Below are 23,663 nucleotides of genomic sequence, written 5' to 3' on the forward strand. Positions count from 1 at the left end.
CAGAAAATAATATATCAGATCTCTTTTTCATGACCCATGCCATAGTTAAAGAAGAAGAGCTTACTGTGTGTTAATACCTGCTGCCTGCTTACCTGGGTACTGAAGTTAACAGACATCATTAGTCCTGCCCCAGAGTCTCTGGCCACCTGCAGACTAATGAGAGTGGCCTTCTTATGAGCCACTGGCAGTCGGGAACCCACAGAGAAGTACACGAGACTTGGAGGTTTATCACGCTGTAATAATTTAATCTGTGCAAATCTGGCAGTATTGTTTAGGGCTGCTCCAGCTGTTACCTCATACAGTTCCACAAAAAAATGTATTTCACTTTGAGGTATCTGCCAATGAGAAAAAAAGGAGGAAGGGGGAATGATAATTACGAATAGACTTCTATTTTAAAATAATTCTGACATTAAGAAATAGCATCATTCATACACACTATTACAGAAATAAATATACATTTAGAAATACAGTTTGTATAATTACAGAATTAAATTCTTACGTTAGATTACCACGAGATTTATTTTTATGGTCTTTCTTCAACACCTTTACTCTCTCTGGGAGAGCATCTTACTAGAAAATCAATGTCAGGAGATAATCTATGCATATACTTCAATAAACAAAAGGATACACAAAGTATAATTCACACAATGAAAATATTATCTAGTCGTTAAAAAGAATGAAATATTTCAATATTTTTCAATGTGGATGGATTCAAAAACTTGACAATGAGTAAAGAAACCTACAACAAATGTAAAATTTTTAATTACACAAAGCTTGTGTACATCTTGTTACTGGATACATATTTCGCTAACGGGTAAAAAAGAAAACAAAACAACGCGACAGTAGTGATCTCAGCTGGAGGGGTAGCACTGAGGGGAGGGCAGGGTGTGGAGTTGAAAAACAGGACAGGAGAGAAAGGGGCAACTCTGTAATGTTTCATTTTTAAAGGTTTTACATAAATTGACCAAATATTGATGGGTTTATTTAGTGATCTCAAGTATTATTCAAAATTTCTCTAAATTCAGTATCAAGAAATCGAAATTTAGTCTGTTGGTTATGGTTTGGTCATGTTTTCCCTCAGTTCTGTGTCAACAATCTCAGATAATTTATTTTCTAAAGCCTGCATTCAATTCCGTAACAGACAGCTAATCATCTGTTTTTACTTATTTTCTCTTACATAATAATCAAGAAATCCTAGCATCATTTTTAGCTTCCTAGCATAATTCCAAGAAGCTAAGTTGATGCATTTTCAATTGTATGTCTCACTGTCTAACTTGATATAATGCATCCTTTTTTTTTTTCTATCAGTAAGGATCTTAGTCATCATTTGTTTTGTGATCATTTTAATGAGAATTATTATGTCACAAAACAATACAACAAATTCTTCAGTATTATTAAAAATGATTTATATCTTAGTAGCACAATAAATGAACTGAATCTATTTTTATTGTCTGAAGAAACATATTTACTTTTCATTTGATATAGATTTTTTAAAATTTTGCTGATTAATTCTCAGTAAATGTTGAAATGAAGGTAAATATATTTTTCCCACTTTTGACAAACTAAATTGGTAAATACAATACACTGCAGCACTTGAAAAGTATGGGTAACTATATTCAACAACTATTATTCCCTACAGCCAATGAGCTTGAGTTCACAATAATTTCATTTAACTAAGAATTTCAGAATATTACATTTCAACAAACTCTTGCCTTTTCTTCAGTACAGTACTTCTTCTCATTGTGGTGATGATTAAAACATTACTTATAACTACTCTGAGTCAAAAAATATGTTGTAATCCAAGTAGGGAAACACACAAATCGAACAAATGTGCAGATGGATGCCAACACATAATTAGAAGAGACAAAAGGAATCTTTCAGTCTGACAACAAAATAATCTGTTCAAAGAATGTGCCTGAAATATACTGGGAAAGCAAAACTCACAGATGGTTATCTGAACCTCTCTGGACCTAAATATGACTGGAGACCTCACAAGAACTCAAGTTCCTTTCCTAGTTAGGTCAGCAGCATTCCAAGATGATCTTTTGCCCAACTAGTATAGAATAATTTTTTGTGGGCCCAGACCTGCTCAGAAGCAAGCAAAGTAATAAATAAGCAAGATCTTACTTAAATAGTTCTTAAAGAAATATGTGCAACAAATGTTTCAACAATCTGTTTAGTTTAAACAGACTTTGTGGGTTAAGAAATGCAGCCAAGTTTATTAACTATGACCTTCAAATGTTTTGCTAATATAGACCATATGATAGAACCATAGAACCATAAGATACCCAGGAGAGAAAGGGTACATGAACTGGAATTCAAAAGATGAATTCTAATTTTTACTGAGTAATCAACCTGGGAAAAGTTACTTAAGTTCTTTAGAACTTGAAAATAAAAAAAAACTGAATGACTATAGGGATGATAATTAGAGATATGGTAAGAGTAGAAAAACGTTAAGTTGAGCGTCAGAAGACAGACTGAACTTACGAAAAGCCACCATCAATCAGTGGTGTAACTCTACAGATGAAAGCATGCATTGTGTTTACTGTATTGTGTTGTCACTCACCTACCACTAGTGTTGATGTGGCTACTATTCGGCTTCACTCCCATCCATTCTGAATAACAGTAATACCAAGCCACCCTTGCTGAGAACCATGTGAAATACCTCTCATTATCTCATTTAATATAACGACCCTATTATTAACTCCACCACGTCTGAGAAGCTCAGGAAACCTTAGCAATTTGTCTGATGTCACAAGCTATTTAGTGGAAGAGTCAAAATTTGAACCCAGGTCTTTATCATCTTATGTATGGACCTAACAGAAGCAGAAGATATTAAGAAGAGGTAGCGAGGATACACAGAACTATACAAAAAAGATTTTAATGACCAAGATAACCACAACGGTGTGATCACCCACCTAGAGCCAGACATCCTGGAATGTGAAGTGAAGTGGGCCTTAGGAAGCATTCAGTTCAGTTCAGTTCAGTTCAGTCGCTCAGTCGTGTCCGATTCTTTGTGACCCCATCTAGGGGGCATTACTATGAATAAAACTACTTGGAGGTGAAGGAATTCCAGCTGAGCTATTTCAAATCCTAAAAGATGATGCTGTGAAAGTGCTTCACCCAGCACACCAGCAAATTTGAAAACTCAGCAGTACACAGGACTGGAAAAAGTCAGTCTTCATTCCAATCCCAAAGAAGGGCAATGCCAAGGAATGTTCAAGCTACTGCACAATTGCACTCAATTCACTTGCTAGCAAGGCAATGCTCAAAAGTCTCTCAAGCTAGGCTTCAACAGTATGTGAACCGAGAACTTCCAGATGTACAAGCTGGATTTAGAAAAGGCAGAGGAACCAGACTCAAACTGACAATATTTGCTGGATCATGGAGACAGCAAGAAATTCCAGGAAAACATCTACTTCTCCTTCACTGACTACACTAAAGCCTTTGACTGTGTACATCACAACAAACTGTGGAAAATTCTTAAAGTGATGGGAATACCAGACCACCTTATCTGCCTCCTGAGAAATCTGAATTCAGGTAAAGAAGCAACAGTTAGAACCGGACATGGAACAACGGACTGGTTCCAAACTGGGAAAGGAGTACATCAAGGCTGTATATTGTCACCCTGCTTATTTAACTTTTATGCAGAGTACATCATGTAAAATGCCAGGCTGGATGAAGCACAAGCTGAAATCAAGATTGCCAAGAGAAATACCAATAACCTCAGATATTCATATAACACCACTCTTATGGCAGAAAGTGAAGAGGAACTAAAGAGCCTCTTGACTGTGGTAAAAGAGGAGAGTGAAAAAGCTGGCCTAAAACTCAATGTTCAAAAAACTAAGATCATGACATCTGGTTTCATCACTTCATGGCAAATAGATAGGTAAAAAAAATGGAAACAGTGACAAACTTTATTTTCTTGGGTTCCAAAATCACTACAGACAGTGACTGCAGTCATGAAATTAAAAGACACTTGCTCCTTGGAAGAAAAACTATGACAAACCTAGACAGCATATTAAAAAACAGAGACATTACTTTGCTGACAAAGGTCCGTATAGTTAAAGCTATGGTTTTTCCAGTAGTCATATATGGTACTGAAAGTTGGACCATACAGAAGGCCAAGTGCCAAAGAACTGATGCTTTCGAACTGTGGTGTTGGAGAAGATGCGTGAGTGTCTCCTGGACTGCAAGGAGATCAAACCAGTCAATCCTAAAGGAAATAAATCCTGAATGTTCATTGGAAGGACTGATGCTGAAGCTGAAACTCCAATACTTTGGCCACCTGATGCAAAGAATTGACTCATTGGAAAAGATCCTGAAGCTCGCAAAGACTGAAGGCAGGAGGAGAAGGGGATGACAGAGGATGAGATGGTTGGATGGCATCACCAACTAAATGGACATGAGTTTGAGCAAATTCCAGGAGATGGTGAAGGACAAGGAAGCCTGGCGTGCTGCAGTCCATGGGGTCACAAAGAGTCAGACACAACTGAGCAACTAAAGAACAAAACTGAAGATGTCGACGACATACTAGAGGAAGTGATATTTTTATTAGTCCTTAAGGGAGATAGGAAATGTTGAGTTGTGGGGGTTGAGGAAGGCATAAAACTATTTGGACAAATGCAGAGAGGAGGACTTAAACTTTATCAAGTAGAATAACATGAGCAAAAGTTTTGAATACTGAAATTTCAGGTCCTTTTCTTCAGTGCAATAGAAAGCATAGCAACTGATCAAACTCCCACTCAAGAAAAGTAAAATATAATACTTGTATAAATTAGGAGTTTGGGATTAGCACATATGCACTACTATACAGAAAACAGGTATACAGGACCTACTGTATGGCACAGAGAATTATACTTGTTACCCCGCAATGTCTACAATGGAAAAGAATATGAAGACAAATGGATACACACACGCACACATGTATGTTATTGTTTAGTTGTTTATTCACGTCCAACACTTTGTGACCCTGTCAGGTGGCTCTGTCCATGGAATTCTCCAGGCAGGAATACTGGAGTGGGTTGCCATTCTCTTCTCTAGGGGATCTTCCCAACCCAGGGATAGAACCCAGTTCTCTAGCAATGAATGCGGATTCTTTACCACCTGAGTCATCAAGGAAGCCCACATGTACATATAAACTAACACATCACTGTACATTAAGTATACTTCAATTGCAAAATTTTTAAAAATTAAATTCTTGGATAAAAAATCAGTGGGAACTCAGTATTTTAAACCTGTTTTCTAGCTCCATCACTACCAAGATGGTTCACAGCAGCATCTGTGTCAACCATCAACTCTCATGCCTATCTCCAGAACAAAGACTCAGATCTCTGAAACGCTGATGAAAGAAATCAAATCCTTGGATGTCTTACAGCAGGAAAAATCAAGATGACTCTAAAACACAGGTTATTGCGATAAAGCAAATAAGTATCCAGAGATGTTAAAGCAATATAAAGAAACACAAGTGTAGCTTAGTAGATCTTTCAGTGTCTATGATATGACTATTGAAAAAGAAGTGGGCATCTGAGGATGAGATGGCTGGAAGGCATCACCAATGCAATGAACATGGACTTGGGCAAACTCCGGGAAGATGGTGAGGGACAGGGAGGCCTGGTGTGCTGTAGTCCATGGGGTCAGAGTCAGACACAACTGGGTGACTGAAGAGTAACCAAAGCAAAAATCAAAGTATTTACTAAGCAATTAAAATTAGATGAATCTGAATCTATAACAATGGTACTTAAAGGAGAAAAATTATGGCAATGTATTTTTTAAATGGTTAAAATGAAAAATGTGAGTGTAATAGTGTATAATTAATATTTTATTAGTTTTAATGTATAGGGTAATGTTAGCATATCAATAAAGTTATGCCTTTAATTAAGTATATATTGATTTATTAGTGAATGTGAAACATTCTTCTCTGTGCATGTATGTAGGAATGAGTTAATAAAAAATGCTAGTAAGACAATCATTTCTAGAAAAAATACAAACTAGACCAAAATTAGGGATAAATTTTTAGGACCTGTGAAATGCATGCAAATGAAAATATGTCAGAAGTTAAAGAGTACTTCATACAGAAGGTGAAAGATGATGCAATTTTATGTTCATTCAAATACGATAGAACAGATAAACTGCAAAGATGCACTAAGATCACAAATTCATTATCTCATTTCTTTTCAATTTGTGCCACATCCCTTAGCATATGGGACCTTGCCGGGGATCGAACCCATGTCCCCTGCACTGGAAGTCAGAGTCTTAACCACCAGACAGAAGTCCCTGTTATCTCATTTCTTATAAAGCAGAGCGTCCAGCTTGCCCTCACAAATAAAACAAGATATTAACAAGGCAGGTCTATCTTTTTTTTTTCCAGGTCTATCTTTTCAGTGCCCCTGTAGACCAGCTCAATGTTTGACAGTGACAGGCCAATGGTTAAGGTGAAGTGGCAATGCAAGATTTAAAGAACAAATCATTCTGTGGAAAACACACGGTGCTGAAAAAATTAACCTGTAAAGCATGAACTTAAAAAAACATGTTGATCTCACATGTCACGTTATAAAATGGATCTCAATCCACTGTCCGGCAATTCTCATTTGAAACAGCTTCAGACAAGCATTAGGATCTGTGGTCCTAACAGAGAACAAAGTGGTGATAACCAAGCAACCTGAAGTGATCTGAGACTAGTGGTCTTTCTCTTCTGGAAATTCATCAAAATTCCTACAATTCTGGGAAAATATGAAAATATGTATTACTGTAACCTTAGAGAACATCAATACAACTGCTTCAGGAATTCTCTGAAAGTGGAAAACCAAGTAGACAAAAAAAAAGAATGAAGAGTTAAATCTACAAGATTATTATTTAGAATGGGTTTAAATACAGCTACCCATTTGGAAATAATTTTATTTGTGCAATGCTTTTTCTGCTGTTTATAAAGTTTTTGGCATGTATAAAAAAATCATGATACTTTTGAACATTCAAAATATGATGGCTCATTTTTGCATTAAATATTTGAGTTTAATAAATTAAGAGGTCAGTTCAGTTCAGTTCAGTCGCTCAGTCGTGTCCGACTCTCTGCGATCCCATGAATCTGACTCACTGGAAAAATTAAGAGGTCGACAAGGAACAAATGCTGCTAAGTGATCCCTGGACATTAAAGTATCAGAGAATAGTCATTTTTTAAAAAGTGACACGATTACTAACTAACTAAAACTCTATCAGAGCCTCAGCGGCCAATACCATTTGAATAATGCAGATTCCATTAGAATGAGGAGAGGAACGCCTGGCTCCTGGGTGCCTTGTGCAACACGAACCAATAGAAACTGATCCAAAGACTCACTGAGCCTCTGTGCCTCTCTGGTAGATCAGAACTGACCTCTCTAACTAAATGGATAGCGAATGAGAGAACTTTCATGTTAAGGATGAAATCTATGGATACAATACAATGTAATCAAATCTATAGACATGATAAAAGGAAAAGAACTAAACATTCAGAGTAATCAGAAATAATACTAATCGGGCTGAAAATTACTCAAGCAATCATTTACCCCGTGAGCAGGTGGGCCAGGAAGAATCTTGGAAATGACAAGAAACAGAACATAAAAAACGGATGAGTTTTTTATTACTGAGATACAAGTGACTTACAACATTTATAAGTCTCAGGAGTACAACTGATGAGCTTATTTACAGAAACTCAAAAGAGACTCAGACATTGCAGCCAGGCGGACATAAAGAATCTCCACATAATATATACACGTACACATTTCAACAAAGTAGCTTGAAAATGACTAATTCTAAAGAAATACAATCAGAATTCCACAACACTGGGCCTCATTGTTTCTTACCTTTCCAGGTTTGAGCTCAATGGTGATAAAGCACTTTGTTTGACCTGCCATACAGATAGTGGTCCCTGATACAGACAGAAGTTCATCCGCCAGGTTCACACCATCTTTCTGGAGCACAGCAGCTGTTTTGTTAAATGTGACTCGCCAAAACACCTTGACATCTTCGAAGGCTCTAGGAACAAAGCAAAACCTATGCCGATGCAGTCACAGATCGCATTATTCCTGGGGCTGATGTAGAATATATTACCATTACGCCTGGAGCGCACCTCTTTGTCCAATACAAGCTTTATCTCTCCCACTGATAATGTTGAAAACAACCGGTTCTGCCTACTACAGTTAAGAAATTAAGGCCAGAGTTTACGTGGCATTCTTTGACCACACTCCATTCAGTAATGATTAAGTATTTATTGAAATATAATTCTGGATGCTATATACCAGAAATATGAAAATAAAAATTATAGAGAACACTTGCCTTGAGGTAAATGTTCCTCATTTGTCTTTTAACAAGAATCTTTCTGAAGGGAAAACACTACTGCTAAAAATGGTCGTTACTATAAAGGACAAGGGATGATCTATCCTTTCTGATAGTATTTAGACCCAAAATGGAAACGGTAACACTGACACATGCACCTGTGTGCAGCCAAGTGTACGTGATCATGAACACTCACAGGTGTGCTACACTGTATCAAGTCGTAAGCAAAATACTGGGACCCGAAACTTCCTGAATGGTAAATGGTTGTATATGCAGAGTGATAGAGAAAAGTAAACACGGTGAAGTGATCGCTGACATAATCTGACATCTGTACGGTGCTTCATAAAGTACTAAATGTTCAAGGCAGCCCTAATCAGGGCTCAACCACGTCCGACTCTTTGCAACCCCATCAACTATACCCTGCCAGGCTCTTCTGTCCATGGGATTTTCCAGTCAAGAATACTGGAGTGGGCTGCCATCTCCTACCCCAGAGAAACTAGAGTATTTGAACACTGACATCCAATTCCGCATCACTTTCTTCTGCCAGCATGTCATCCTGCTTCTACCAACTAAACACTAGGTAGACACACAGTATGTTACGTCTTCTACATAGATATAAACAAACCTGTTTGGCTGCCTTGTAACATTAAGATGCAGACTGCTCAGCTCAGTTCCTTCACCCAGCTCCAGTCTACTCTGGGACTCCTCACTGAATCCTATGATGCCATTGTGAAGGTCACTCCCTGAAAAGAAAAACAGAAGATGATGATATACTGAAGACTTTAAAAGATCTCCAATGTCTCCCTCGTCTGTTCAGCTCAGATGGTATAAGAGTGAGAAATCCACAAGTGAATGGGGCAGGCGGGAGCTACAACTTTTAAAAGATCTTTACCCAAAACAGACTAGAATCAAAAGGATCATGTCAAGGTAGTTGGCACTGTGAGAACAAAGGACCAAAAGAAAGAAAGCTGCCCACACTGATAGACATGTTCATCTCTCTCTGATGCGGCTCTGCTGTTTATTTCAGTCCTTGATACTGCTGTTTAAAGTCAGCACATCCTGACTATATCCAGATATATAAGTTCTACTGAGTAGCAATTGTTTTATTCAGTGCTGTATCCCTGGTACCAAGAACAGTGTTTAATAAATATTTAGTGAATACATGACCTTCATCTGATTGGTTTATTTCCCTATAAGAGAGCTGACCAAAAGACCACTGAGGTTAAACATTTGATTATTTTCCCAGAGAAAAACAGAACTATTAAGGAACTCTAGGGAACCTCGGAGTAAAAGAAAACTCCTCCAAGCAACTCTAGAGGTTGGAGGCACCATCATACTACACAACTGTGTCAAAAACTGGAACAAACCCACAGTCCACACTACGCTGAAGCAGCCACTCCAAACCCTGGCCAACACATAAGCTAGCTTCTCAGACAAGAGACATTATCAGTAAACAGCTTCTGCTGCTTTCTATTTCTCCAGAAACCAGTTTTGCAAAGTGATCCTGAAAGCAATGACCCAGTGGAATCAGCCTCAAAAACCACTTGTACTCATCACCCTGAATCCTGAGACTCCAAAGTAGACAGGACTTCTGCAAGGAAACCAGAAATGACTGATCTGTCTCGAAAGTGTGAGTAAATGTGGAGCCTGCAGCTTAGGGACATGCAGATGATGGACCACTCTTGTACTGGTGCCTTATGGGTGTTTTGTCTCAGCCGTTGCCCATCCTCATCCTCACTAATTAATCACTATGATTGCATCTTAGTCCTGCATGGGAACCTGACCTTAACTCTTTTTCTTCAGCAGCAATTCTCTTGTCACTTTGAGAAGGAATCTGTTCTCTCAATTAATAACAAGCAGATTATAACCATCTCAAAGCAGAACCTGCATTTTCTTTTTCAATGTAATAGTGAATAGCATGGTCCTAAGGAGTATAGCAGAAAGTGAAGAGGAACTAAGAAGCCTCTTGATGACAGTGAAAGAGGAGAGTGAAAAGGTTGGCTTGAAGCTCAACATTCAGAAAACAAAGATCATGGCATCTGGTCCCATCACTTCATGGGAAATAGATGGGGAAACAGTGGAAACAGTGTCAGACTTTATTTTTTTGGGCTCCAAAATCACTGGAGATGCTGATTGCAGCCATGAAATTAAAAGACGCTTGCTCCTTGAAAGGAAAGTTATGACCAACCTAGATAGCTTATTAAAGAGCAGAGACATTACTTTACCAACCAAGGTCTGCCTAGTCAAGGCTATGGTTTTTCCCGTGGTCATGTATGGATGTGAGAGTTGGACTGTGAAGAAAGCTGATCACGGAAGAATTGATGCTTTTGAACTGTGGTGTTTGAGAAGACTCTTGAGAGGCCCTTGGACTGCAAGGAGATCCAACGAGTCCATTCTAAAGGAGATCGATCCTGGGTGTTCATTGGAAGGAGTGATGCTAAAGCTGAAACTCCAATACTTTGGCCACCTCATGCGATGAGATGACTCACTGGAAAAGAGTCTGATGCTGGGAGGGATTGGAGGCGGGAGGAGAAGGGGACGACAGAGAATGAGATGGCTGGATGGCATCACCGACTCGATGGACATGAGTTTGAGTGAACTCCGGGAGTTGGTGATGGACAGGGAGGCCTGGTGTGCTGTGATTCATGGGGTCGCAAAGAGTCGGACGCGACTGAACTGAACTGAACTGAACAGAAGGAGTATAATACTTTCCTTGCAGCATCTACAGTGATAAACTTGATGTCCCGTTTCTAGTAAGATGAATCAAGACCTCCAGAGTGCCAATGATCAGAAACAAAACTAAATAAACTATTTTTCCCTGATTTATCTTGAGCATTTGTTCTAAAATCTAAATGTGAAACGATTATGAAGGGTAAAGACAAGAGGAATCAGAAAAATTAATGATATAGTTAAAAGAGAAACACTATTTAAAATGAAAAGCCAGGAAAGGAGGAGAAGACAGGAACATTCGCAGACAGACTAAGGGAAGTCAGGGTATTTGACCTGCAGAAGTGCTGATGAATTACACCTCATGACTCTAAGAGAAGTCAGTCATTTGCCACGTGTATAAGATGCTTGGTGTTAGGTAGAGAAGAAAAACATTAGAGAACTTCACTGAGGCTCAACCGACTGACTGGTAAGTTAGGTTCCGAGCTCGCTGATGGGAACCGCCTGGTGAGTTAGACTCAGAGCTCAGTATGAGTACCCACTGGTATGCCACACTGACTCAGTATTAGTGAACCGCGTTGGTATGCGTCCGTATGCCAAACTGACTGAGGAGCACATCCATTTCATTTGGAACACAGCTGGTGTCCTGAGTCCCTGAGGGACCCTAACCACCACCCCAACCGGCACAACATCTCCCCACAATCCAGTAACTAATGGAGTAACGCTTGGGAGAGCAAAAAGCCTCCATCAACTATTGTGATTGGTCTGCGCCTCTGTCAAACTACTTGCTGAATATTTTGACTGTCAACTCTGATCTTATTCAAATAAATATAACAAAATATCTATGTCATGGAATGGGGGGAGAGACTGTTGATTTAATTTTAAAATAAATATATAGGTGGTGAGTGAACTCCGGGAGTTGGTGATGGACAGGGAGGCCTGGCGTGCTGTGATTCATGGGGTCGCGGAGAGTCGGACACGACTGAGCAACTGAACTGAACTGAACTGAAGCTAATGTGAATCAAACTCAGTAAATAATTTGGAGAATAGAATCTGCATTTACAATATTCAATAAACTGGATGATTAGGATTAAATGATCATTCTAATTGGTATAAATTTGCAGGGTATCATAAATGGGATGATGTTGGGTATAAGAAGAAGTTACACAATTGCAAAGCTGTGACTGAATTATAACTGAACAGCTAAAATAAAATTCTAGGAAACACCAAATCTTGCAAGTGGAACATAAACATGTTTATTCTAAAATTTCCTTTTTTTAAAAAAAGGAAACATAAAGCATAGACTGCTGCTGCTAAGTTGCTGCTAAGTCATGTCAGTCGAGTCCGACTCTGTAGGACCCACAGACGGCAGCCCACCAGGCTCCCCCATCCCTGGGATTCTCCAGGCAAGAACACTGGAGTGGGTCGCCATCTCCTTCTCCAATGCATGAAAGTAAAAAGTGAAAGTAAAGTCGCTCAGTCATGTCCAACTCTTAGCAACCCCTTGGACTGCAGCCCACCAGGCTCCTCCGTCCATGGACCAAGCAAGAGTACTGGAGAGGGTCGCCAGTGCCTTCTCCGAGACCATAGACACTAAATGATTTAATCAGGGCCTCTGAATTAATGGTTGAGCTAAGTCAAAATTATATACTTCATGATTTTTAAATTTCTTTCCACTATACTGTTCTATTTTGAGCATGACTTTACTAGCGTGTGAGATGAGTGCAATTGTGCGGTAGTTTGAGCATTCTTTGGCATTGCCTTTCTTTGGGATTTGAATGAAGACTGACTCTTCCAGTCCTGTGGCCACTGCTGAGTTTTCCAAATCTGCTGGCATATTGAATGCAGCACTTTCACAGCATCATCTTTCAAGACTTGAAATAGCTCAACTGGAATTCCATCACCTCCACTAGCTTTGTTAGTAGTGATGCTTTCTAAGACCCACTTGACTTCACATTCCAAGATGTCTGGCTCTAGGTCAGTGATCATGTTATCGTGACTATCTTGGTCGTGAAGATCTTTTTTGTACAGTTCTTCTGTGTATTCCTGCCACCTCTTCTTAATATCTTCTGCTTCTGTTAGGTCCATACCATTTCTGTCCTTTATCGAGCCCATCTTTGCATGAAATGTTCCCTTGGAATCTCTAATTTTCTTGAAGAGGTCTCTTGTTTTTCCTATTCTGTTGTTTTCCTCTATTTCTTTGCATTGATCACTGAGGAAGGCTTTCTTATCTCTCCTTGCTCTTCTTTGGAACTCTGCATTCAGATGCTTATATCTTTCCTTTTCGCCTCTCTTCTTTTCACAGCTATTTGTAAGGCCTCCTCAGACAGCCATTTCGCTCTTTGCATTTCTTTTCCATGGGGATGGTCTTGGTCCCTGTCTCCTGTACAATGTCACGAACCTCCGTCCAGAGTTCATCAGGCACTCTATCAATCAGATCTAGTCCCTTAAATCTATTTCTCACTTCCACTGTATAATCATAAGGGATTTGATTTAGGTCATATCTGAATGGTCTAGTGGTTTTCCCTACTTTCTTCAATTTAAGTCTGAATTTGGCAATAAGGAGTTCATGATCTGAGCCACAGTCAGCTCCTGGTCTTGTTTTCGCTAACTGTATACAGCTTCTCCATCTTTGGTTGCAAAGAATATAATCAATCTGATTTCGGTGTTGACCATCTGGTGATGTCCATGTGTAGAGTCTTCTCTTGTGTTGTTGGAAGAGGGTGTTTGCTACGACCAGTGCGTTCTCTTGACAAAACTCTATTAGCCTTTGCCCTGCTTCATTCCGTGCTCCAAGGCCAAATTTGCCTGTTACTCCAGGGGTTTCTTGACTTCCTACTTTTGCATTCCAGTCTGGAAAAGGGAATGGCAAACCACTTCAGTATACTTGCCTTGAGAACCCCATGAACAGTAACAAAGGGCAAATTGATAGGATACTGAATGAGGAATTCCCCAGGTCGGTAGGTGCCCAGTATGCTACTGGAGCTCAGTGGAGAAATAACTATAGAAGGAATAAAGGGATGGAGCAAAAGCAAAACCAATACCCAGTTGTGGATGTGACCAGTGATAGAAGCAAGGTCTGGTGCTGTAAAGAGCAATATTGCATAGGAACCTGGAATGTTAGGTCCATGAATCAAGGCAAATTGGAAGTGGTCAAACAGGAGATGGCAAGAGTGAACATAGACATTCTAGGAATCAGTGAATTAAAATGGACAGGAATGGGTGAATTTAACTTGGATGACCATTATATCTACTACTGTGGGCAGGAATCCCTTAGAAGAAATGGAGTAACCATCATGGTATGTAAACCGTGAACTCCCAGATGTTCAAGCAGGTTTTAGAAAAGGCAGAGGCACCAGAGATCAAATTGCCAACATCCGCTGGATCATGGAGAAAGCAAGAGAGTTTCAGAAAAACATCTATTTCTGCTTCATTGACTATGCCAAAGCCTTTGACTGTGTCGATCACAATAAACTGTGGAACATTCTGAAAGAGATGGGAATCCCAGACCACCTGACCTGCCTCTTGAGAAACCTGTATGCAGGTCAGGAAGCAACAGTTAGAACTGGACATGGAACAACAGACTGGTTCCAAATAGGAAAAGGTGTACGTCAAGGTTGTATATTGTCATCTTGCTTATTTAACTTATATGCAGAGTACATCACGAGAAACGCTGGGCTGGAAGAAGCACAAGCTGGAATCAAGATTGCTGGGAGAAATATCAATAACCTCAGATATGCAGATGACACTACCCTTATGGCAGAAAGTGAAGAGGAACTCAAAAGCCTCTTGATGAAAGTGAAAGAGGAGAGTGAAAAGGTTGGCTTGAAGCTCAACATTCAGAAAACAAAGATCATGGCATCTGGTCCCATCACTTCATGAGAAATAGATGGGAAAACAGTGGAAACCGTGTCAGACTTTATTTTTTGGGGCTCCAAAATCATTGCAGATGCTGATTGCAGCCATGAAATTAAAAGACGCTTGCTCCTTGGAAGGAAAGTTATGACCAACCTTGATAGTATATTAAAAAGCAGAGACATTACTTTGCCAACCAAGGTCCGTCTAGTCAAGGCAATGGTTTTTCCCGTGGTCATGTATGGATGTGAGAGTTGGACTGTGAAGAAAGCTGATCGTCGAAGAATCGATGCTTTTGAACTGTGGTGTTGGAGAAGACTCTTGAGAGTCCCTTATACTGCAAGGAGATCCAACCAGTCCATTCTAGAGGAGATCAATCCTGGATGTTCATTGGAGGGACTGATGCTAAAGCTGAAGCTGCAATACTTTGGCCACCTCATGCGACGAGTTGACTCACTGGAAAAAGACTCTGATGCTGGGAAAGGTTGGGGGCAGGAGGAGAAGGGGACGACAGAGAATGAGATGGCTGGATGGCATCACCGACTCTGTGGACATGAGTTTGAGTGTACTCCGGGAGTTGGTGATGGACAGGGAGGCCTGGCGTGCTGTGATTCATGGGGTCGCGGACAGTCGGACACGACTGAGCGACTGAACTGAACTGAACTGATACTGTTCTATTATAGTGTCATCTGAAACTGTAAAACACTGTGTAAAACTCATTACTGTTTATACAAAAGGGTAGACCAGGTAAGAATCACAAGATAGCCTTGTCAATACTCTACTCTGTGGACATGAGTTTGAGTGTACTCCGGGAGTTGGTGATGGACAGGGAGGCCTGGCGTGCTGTGATTCATGGGGTCGCAGAGAGTCGGACACGACTGAGCGACTGAACTGAACTGAACTGAACTGATTGACAAGTTGAGCTAATCCACTTAAAGAAATACTGTATGATTTCAGAGGAAAATTGCAAATCATCACTAAAAAATTTTCAAACGTGCACATATACACAACACACACATTCCCAAGAGTACAAAAGTTATATAAACCACATTGGTTCAAAAGCAGAACAAAAGGGAATAGTTATAATCTATTTCACAACAGATATAAAGAATTTCTGACAATGACATCTTAGACTTAGTAAACGGATTAATAAAATTGGTTGGGAAATTCAAAATGAGATTTCAAAACAGGACAGGCAATCATGTTGGGGTGATTAACTTACGTATTTTCCAGAAGACATACATGAACTTAAGCATTTTTAAGGGTTTCTGTATATTGTGGAAGTACAGATGTATAGAATGTTTAGTTAGCTCTGAGCTAAGTGATTCATGGGGTCGCAGAGAGTCGGACACAACTGAGCGACTGAACTGAACTGAACTGAAGTGATATTTACGTTAAACTCTAGCCTGTACCTAAAAAATAAAAATAAAAAAAAAAATAAACTCTAGCCTGGCATCTCAGAACAACGTGACGAGTTTCTGTTAGGGTTTCATGCCACCGGAAAACAAAGTTTTAATGATTCACTATGAGTGATTTCCCTGGTGGCTCAGATGGTAAAGCATCTGTCTACAATGCAGGAGACCCAGGTTTGATCCCTGGGTCAGGAAGATCCTGTGGAGAAGGAAATGGCAACCCATTCCAGTACTCTTGCCTGGAAAATCCCATGGATGGAGGAGCCTGGTGGGCTGCAGTCCATGGGGTCGCTAAGAGTCAGACACGACTGAGCAACTTCTATGGAATCTATGAGTGATTCAAGTAATTCACCTTCTTAAATTAAATTTAAGCTAGAATAATCTTATTACAAATTCTGTACCACAAAGGCACATGTTTAACCCCATCACTCCAAACATATACCTGTAATAATGATCCTGGCAAAAGCTGAAAAGCCAGCATCATCCTCTCCCTTCACGATCCGTGCTCCCCCCTGTGGGTCTGTGAGAAACACGTAGAAGAATTCCTGTCCCTCGGGGTCACCATCATCCAGAATTGGAATCGACACCTTACGTTCTCTTTCTCCATCTACAAATACAAGGACGAGAGTCTGTGCTCCAAAATCTTCTTCTTCAGTTGCCCATGTTAGGTTGGCAATCCCATGGCTGTCAGGAAAGGGCAATGCGTTTGGTTCCTTCTGAGCAGATCTTTCGCCGAAAGTTCGAACTGTTACGCTGACATTGCCAGTAGACCCACCAGTTCTCCGCACAAGAACCTCTGCAGTGTTCAACGTGCCATTCTCCATTTCCTCTTCGACGTAAACAACAGGGGGTCCAAGACTAAATGTTCCATGCACGGAGATATCTGCAGTTACAGTGGTCCCATTAGGCTTCTCAGACACGGCAGAGGTCCCAGCAAGGGTGACAAGGTTCTCAAGGATGGGAGATATGCTAGCCACCTCCGTAACCATGGCAACCACTGCGGTGGGCTGTGGAATGGCAGTAATCTTGGTTGTGTCAGGGTGTGTGGTGGCAGAGTCGGTTTCCAGAGGAAGGGCCGTGTCCACTGCTGTGGTCACAGCTGTCTTGGGGAAAGAAGTATCTGTTCCTGCCAGGTCATCATTATCCAATATTGTGATCACTGCCACGCTGAAATCTCGATTCAGGCGTGGTCTCCAATTAGCATCAAATTTTGGCAATCCTTTAATTTCCACTGAAGTTAGATTAATGTAAAAAATTTCTTCTATCTCAGGAAGCTCATCATCAATAATAATTATTTCAAAATCAACCTCAGCTTGGAATTTTCGGAAAAGCAGCTCCCCGTTCTGAACAGGCTCAAAGTCTTCCTGGGGCTTTGCCCTCCCTGCAGTTGTCTGATAGGAAACTTTAATAAGCTCCCCGTGGAATCCAAACAGTCTTTGTACATGTAATCTGATCATCTGTGTATCCTCCGACACGATGATATTTCTTGAACTGGGGGAAAATTGAAAGACTCCCATTGGTTCAATTTCAGCAACAGTGAAACCTGACCTGGAAAAAAAAAAATTAAACCATGAGAGAACTGATAAAAAAAAAACAAAAACAGGGCTACCACTTGCAGAGAGTCATCTTTCACACGTGGAAGATGCTGCTCATGAGGGCGTCTTAAAAATGACATGCCCTTTCAAATTCCATAAAACCCTACTTACTTATTGATGAATATACCAGAGCACAAGAAATGAACCAACAGGAGTTGCAATGGCAGGTGACAGGACCTAACAAGTGTTAGCAAGGTGAGGTGCTCAGGGGTCTCTGGTCTGTTTCTCCAATCACCCCACAGCAGTTCTTTGAAGGATCTGAAATGGCAGGTTCTCTCTCACAGTCAGCACACAGGGGACCAAAATCAAAGTCTCACATTCTGGATGTCAGTCATATTTCTGATCTACCAGGCAGGAAGAGTTGCCCCTCCTAGATGTAAAAATCCTTGCTGGTTTCAACTGGACAGTAATGGGACTATTCTCTCACACAAATGTTGCTAAAATCTTATACATGAATTGAAGAATCATTTGATACTGATCTGTTCTTAGTGCTTTCATGTGGAATTCTGTGGGCTTCCCTTGTGGCTCAGCTGGTAAAGAATCCGCCTGCAATCTGGGAGACCTGCGTTTGATCCCTGGTGTGGGAAGATTCCCCTGGAGAAGGGAAAGGGTACCCTCTCCAATATCCTGGCCTGGAGAATTCCAAGGACTGTATAGTCCATGGGGTCACAAAGAGTCAGACATGACTGAGTCACTTTCACTTCACTTCATGGAATTCTGTTTGATTTAATCAGTTATGTCAGAAGTAACCAGTAGCCCACAGCCTAATCCAGACCACAGACATAATTTCTGGCTAACAGATTTTTTTTTTCATCTAAATTTAAATGCATTCAGGGATGACAACTCAGAGCCATCACTTTCTTTTGTAGTTCATAGTTATGAGTCCAGACAGAGGCCAGACAGCCCGGGTTCAAATCAAGGCCCAACACTTATTATCTGTGTGACACTGGACCCAATATACAATCTATCTGTGACTCGTTTTCTTTATCTATAAAATGGGACTAACAATAGTATCCATGTCATATCGTTATCATGAACAGTAAAAGTAGGAGTAAATGAATCTAAATACATACACATATATAGAGGCAATGCCTGGTCTGGGGTAAGCACTATAAAGCGATTAGCCTGAATTACTTGGCTATACAGCAGAAATTAACACAACATTGTTAAGTCAATTATACATCAATAGAATAAATTAAGAATTAAACTGATAGCTATTACTGTTCTCATTAAAGGCAACTGAATTTGTTAACCTAAAATACGTTGTGTCCACTTTTTGATTGACACATGTTAAATCAAAAGCCATACTGAATTACACCAACCAATATCTCCCATACATAAACGTGTACACAAATATACTTGAACAAGTATTGGTTTTGCCCACACACTTTTCCCAGTTTCCAAATAAGTAAACTAAAGAACAGGAAGATTATGTAACTTTCCCAAAGTCACACAGCACGTCAAGTGACAGAGGCAGGATTAAACCCAGGAGTCTGGCTCTTCGATCTGTTCTCTGCTGTTCTGATCAAGCCCATCCCACGTATGAGAAAAGTCAACTGCTTTTGGCTGGGACATATTTAACTGCAAATATACTGGTATAAATTTAACACAAAAGTCACAGTATTATCCTACTATGATGTCTTATTCTTACTCTTTGTCTCTAAGGAAAATCAGACATTTGGGGCTACCTTTTCAGAAGACAGTTCCCTTCTAAAATAGATGGCTTTGCCATCAGGGTTCGTACTGGAGATGGCACCCCAATCCAGCATTCCTGAATTAGAGGTCATGAAAAACTCTCTTCATGCAAGCAGTGTGTGGTGTGGCATCCTTGGCATGCAGGCCATGTGTTGCTCTGAACTAAAACTGGTTTTGCCTCTGTCTTTTTTGTTTGAACCAGTAAACTCCAGCTTATATCTCGGGGACTTTCTTGGCTGAAAATCAAGGGGGTCTTACCGAAGCTGAGCCCCACCGGGGACACTGCTCTGCACTCCAGAGAGGTGAACAACAAAGGCCTCCAGCCGCCCAGGGCTTGGGTGTGTCCAAAGCAAGACTCTTTTACTTTCTTCTCCATGGGAAAAGGAAAGCCTCCCTGACAGGGAACAGGAAAAGGGAAGCAGGGTTTCATTTCTCTGAGTTCTTAAATTGGGATTCAACTCTTAAAAATATAGTGAAATCTTTCCTTTTCTAAAATTCTATGACGGTCTACAAAAGGTAAAACATTTAAAAAGTCAGTGGTGGGGGCAGGGTGTAAATAAATTTAGAGGAAGCTCCGTAGACTACACAAACCTTGACTTTAGTCCTGTCTACTCTACAAGGTAGAGGTCAAACCATCCAACACTGGCATGTCACTGACCCTCACAGAACTAATGGTATAACTAAAAAATAAAGTAGATAAAGTAACAGCTGCTTTACTATCAGAAATATTCAGTTGAACACATACATGGATATAAGAGTGCGTCTCTTTTGATTATTGTATTGGGACTTCCCGATAGCTCAGATTAAATTGAAGAAAGTAGGGAAAACCACTAGACCATTCAGGTATGACCTAAATCAAATCCCTTATGATTATACAGTGGAAATGAGAAATAGATTTAAGGGACTAGATCTGATAGACACAGTGCCTGATGAACTATGGACAGAGGTTCATGACATTGTTCAGGAGACAGAAGCAAGACCATCCCCATGGAAAAGAAATGCAAAAAAGCAAAATGGCTGAATGAGTAGGCCTTACAAATAGCTGTGAAAAGAAGTGAAAAGCAAATGAGAAAAGGAAAGATACACCCATTTGAATGCTGAGTTCCAAAGAATAGCAAGGAGAGATAAGAAAGCCTTCCTCAGTGATCAATGCAAAGAAATAGAGGAAAACAACAGAATGGGAAAGACTAGATATCTCGTCAAGAAAATTTGAGATATCAAGGGAACATTTCATGCAAAGATGGGGTCAATAAAGGACAGAAATGGTATGGACCTAAGAGAAGCAGAATATATTAAGAGCTGACAAGAATACATGGAAGAACTGTACAAAAAAGATCTTCACAACCCAGATAATCACGATGGTATGATCACTCACCTAGAGCCAGACATCCTGGAATGTGAAGTCAAGTGGGCCTTAGGAAGCATCACTATGAACAAAGCTAGTGGAGGTGATGGAATTCCAGTTGAGCTACTTCAAAACCTAAAAGATGATGCTGTGAAAGTGCTGCACTCAATATGCCAGCAAATTTGGAAAATTTAACAGTGGTCACAGGACTGGAAAAGCTCAGTTTTCATTAAAATCCCAAACAAAGGCAATGCCAAAGAATGCTCAAACTACCACACAATTGCACTCATCTCACACGCTAGTGAAGTAACGCTCAAAATTCTCCAAGCCAGGCTTGAACAGTACATGAACTGTGATCTTCCAGATATTCAAGGTGATTTCAGAAAAGGCAGAGGCACCAGAGATCAAACTGCTGACATCCGCTGGATCATGGAAAAAGCAAGAGAGCTCCAGAAAAACATCTATTTCTGCTTCATTGACTATGCCAAAGCCTTTGACTGTGTGGATCACAATAAACTGTGGAAAATTCTGAAAGAGACGGGAATACCAGACAACCTGACCTGCCTCTTGAGAAATCTGTATGCAGGTCAGAAAGCAACAGTTAGAACTGGACATGAAATAACAGACTGGTTCCAAATAGGAAAAGGAGTACGTCAAGGCTGTACATTGTCACCCTGCATATTTAACTTACATGCAGAGTTCATCATGAGAAACACTGGGCTGGATGAAGCACACGCTGGAATCAAGATTGCCAGGAGAAATATCAGTAACCTCAGATATGCTGATGATACCATGCTTATGGCAGAAAGTGAAGAAGTACTAAAGAGCCTCTTGATGAAAGTGAAAGAAGAGAGTGAAAATGTTGGCTTAAAACTCAACATTCAGAAAACTAAGATTGTGGCATCCAGTTCCATCACTTCATGGCAAATAGATGGGGAAACAGTGGAAACAGTGTCAGACTTCATTTTTGGGGGCTCCAAAATCACTGCAGATGGTGACTGCAGCAATAATATTAAAAGATGCTTACCCCTTGGAAGGAAAGTTATGACCAACCTAGACAGCATATTAAAAAGCAGAGATATTACTTTGCCAACAAAGTCAAGGCAATGGTTTTTCTAGTAGTCATGTATGGATGCGAGATTTGGACTATAAAGAAAGCAGAGTGCCAAAGAATTGATGCTTTTGAACTGTGGTGTTGGAGAAGACTCTTGAGAGTCCCTTGAGCTGCAAGGAGATCCAACCAGTCCATCCTAAAGGAAATCAGTCCTGAATATTCATTGGAAGGACTGATGTTGAAGCTGAAACTCCCATACTCTGGCCACCTGATGTGAAGAGCTGACTCATTTGAAAAGACCCTGATGCTGGGAAAGATTGAAGGTGGGAGGAGAAGGGGATGACAGAGGATGAGATGATTGGATGGCATCACTGACTTGATGCACATGAGTTTGAGTGAACTCCGGGAGTTTGTGATGGACAGGGAGGCCTGGCTTGCTCTGGTCCTTGGGGTCTCAAAGAGTCGGACACGACTGAGCGACTGAACTGAACCAATAGCTCAGAAGGTAAAGTATCTGCCTGCACTGCAGGAGACCCAGGTTCAATCCCTGGGTCAGGAATATCCCCTGGAGAAGGAAATGGCAACCCACTCCAGTATTCTTGCCTGGAGAACCCCATGGACAGAGAAGCCTCATGGGCTACAGTCCAAGGGTTTACAGAGTCAGACATGACTAAGCGACTGACACACACAACACACACATGGGCCACATTAGGTTGTTAGATTATTACTTTTAGGTTATTACTTTTAACAAACTCCTCATGTAAAAACCTTGGGTTTCCCAGGTGTCTCAGTGGTAAAGGATCTCCCTACTATGCAGGAGATGTGGGTTTAAACTCTGGATCAAGAAGATCTTCTGGAGTAGGAAATGGCAACCCATTCCAGTATTCTTGCCTGGGAAATCCCACGGACACAGGAGCCTGGTAAGCTACAGTCCATGGGTTAGCAAAGAGTCCGACAGGAAAGCGACTAAACAACAACATGTTTAAACAGAGCAGGCTACTTATGACCATCATTTTCAGGTGAGGTATGACGTTTTTAATTACAGTGCAATTCTGATAACTTAAATATGAGAAGACTGTATTAGAAGGCAAACAGCTAGCTCAATCATTGTCCAGAGTAAAGAGGATCCAAGAAAATTAGTGGCCAATGATACATTTCCATGTTCTATAGATAAAATCCTAGAAAAGACACAACTCACCTACTTTGGGGGTCATGTTGCCAATAGTAGTAAATTCAGGGATCTCTGACCCAGGAGCGTATCCAGCCACCCAGGAAACCTTGAGAGGGCCATACGTGCCTCTCCTAGAAATCACAGCTTGGCTTGTCCCGGCAGCGATGTCCGTGAGTGGAAAAGCAGTAGATTCAAACCCAACCTAAGAGAAAACGTGCTTAGAATATTTCCTTTTTCTATAAAGGTTCCTGTTTTCTGAGGAGTGGGTTAAAAGTCAACTTTCTCTTTGTTTACACAGTATATTTCTCTGCTCTAAAATATTTTTGATTAAAGAGTAGTATTTAAGAAATGGCACCTGAAATTTGAAAATGTATCCTATGTATAATTTTGATTATAGTTTACAGCTTTTTTTAATCAAAATGTGAATTCTGAATTAACAGTATCTAAAAATACAATTGTAACTATGGTTAAATAAAAAGATTAAAAATGGCATTTTAATGACTTGCTATGGGTCTTTATACGGGACTATAAAGAAAGCTGAGCACCGAAGAATTGATAC

The 23,663-nt window shown here is 40.3% G+C and overlaps 1 protein-coding gene across 1 annotated transcript in view; it reads right to left on the bottom strand.

Moving 5' to 3' along the window:
* ADGRV1 (adhesion G protein-coupled receptor V1) overlaps positions 1-23,663 on the bottom strand; it is a 549,332-nt gene that overhangs the window by 321,384 nt on the left and 204,285 nt on the right. Inside the window, exons 72-77 of the mRNA XM_088838471.1 lie at positions 23,132-23,306; positions 19,793-19,928; positions 16,687-17,792; positions 8,936-9,053; positions 7,839-8,010; positions 93-335 (exon numbers count right to left, since the gene is read on the bottom strand). Of these exons, the coding sequence (XP_088694597.1) occupies positions 93-335; positions 7,839-8,010; positions 8,936-9,053; positions 16,687-17,792; positions 19,793-19,928; positions 23,132-23,306 (1,950 nt within the window). The remainder of the gene's footprint in view (positions 1-92; positions 336-7,838; positions 8,011-8,935; positions 9,054-16,686; positions 17,793-19,792; positions 19,929-23,131; positions 23,307-23,663) is intronic.

Source organism: Moschus berezovskii, chromosome 8 (genome assembly GCF_049115385.1).
Source record: "Moschus berezovskii isolate FMDL1 chromosome 8, NW_MosBer_1.0, whole genome shotgun sequence".
NCBI lineage: Eukaryota > Metazoa > Chordata > Mammalia > Artiodactyla > Moschidae > Moschus > Moschus berezovskii.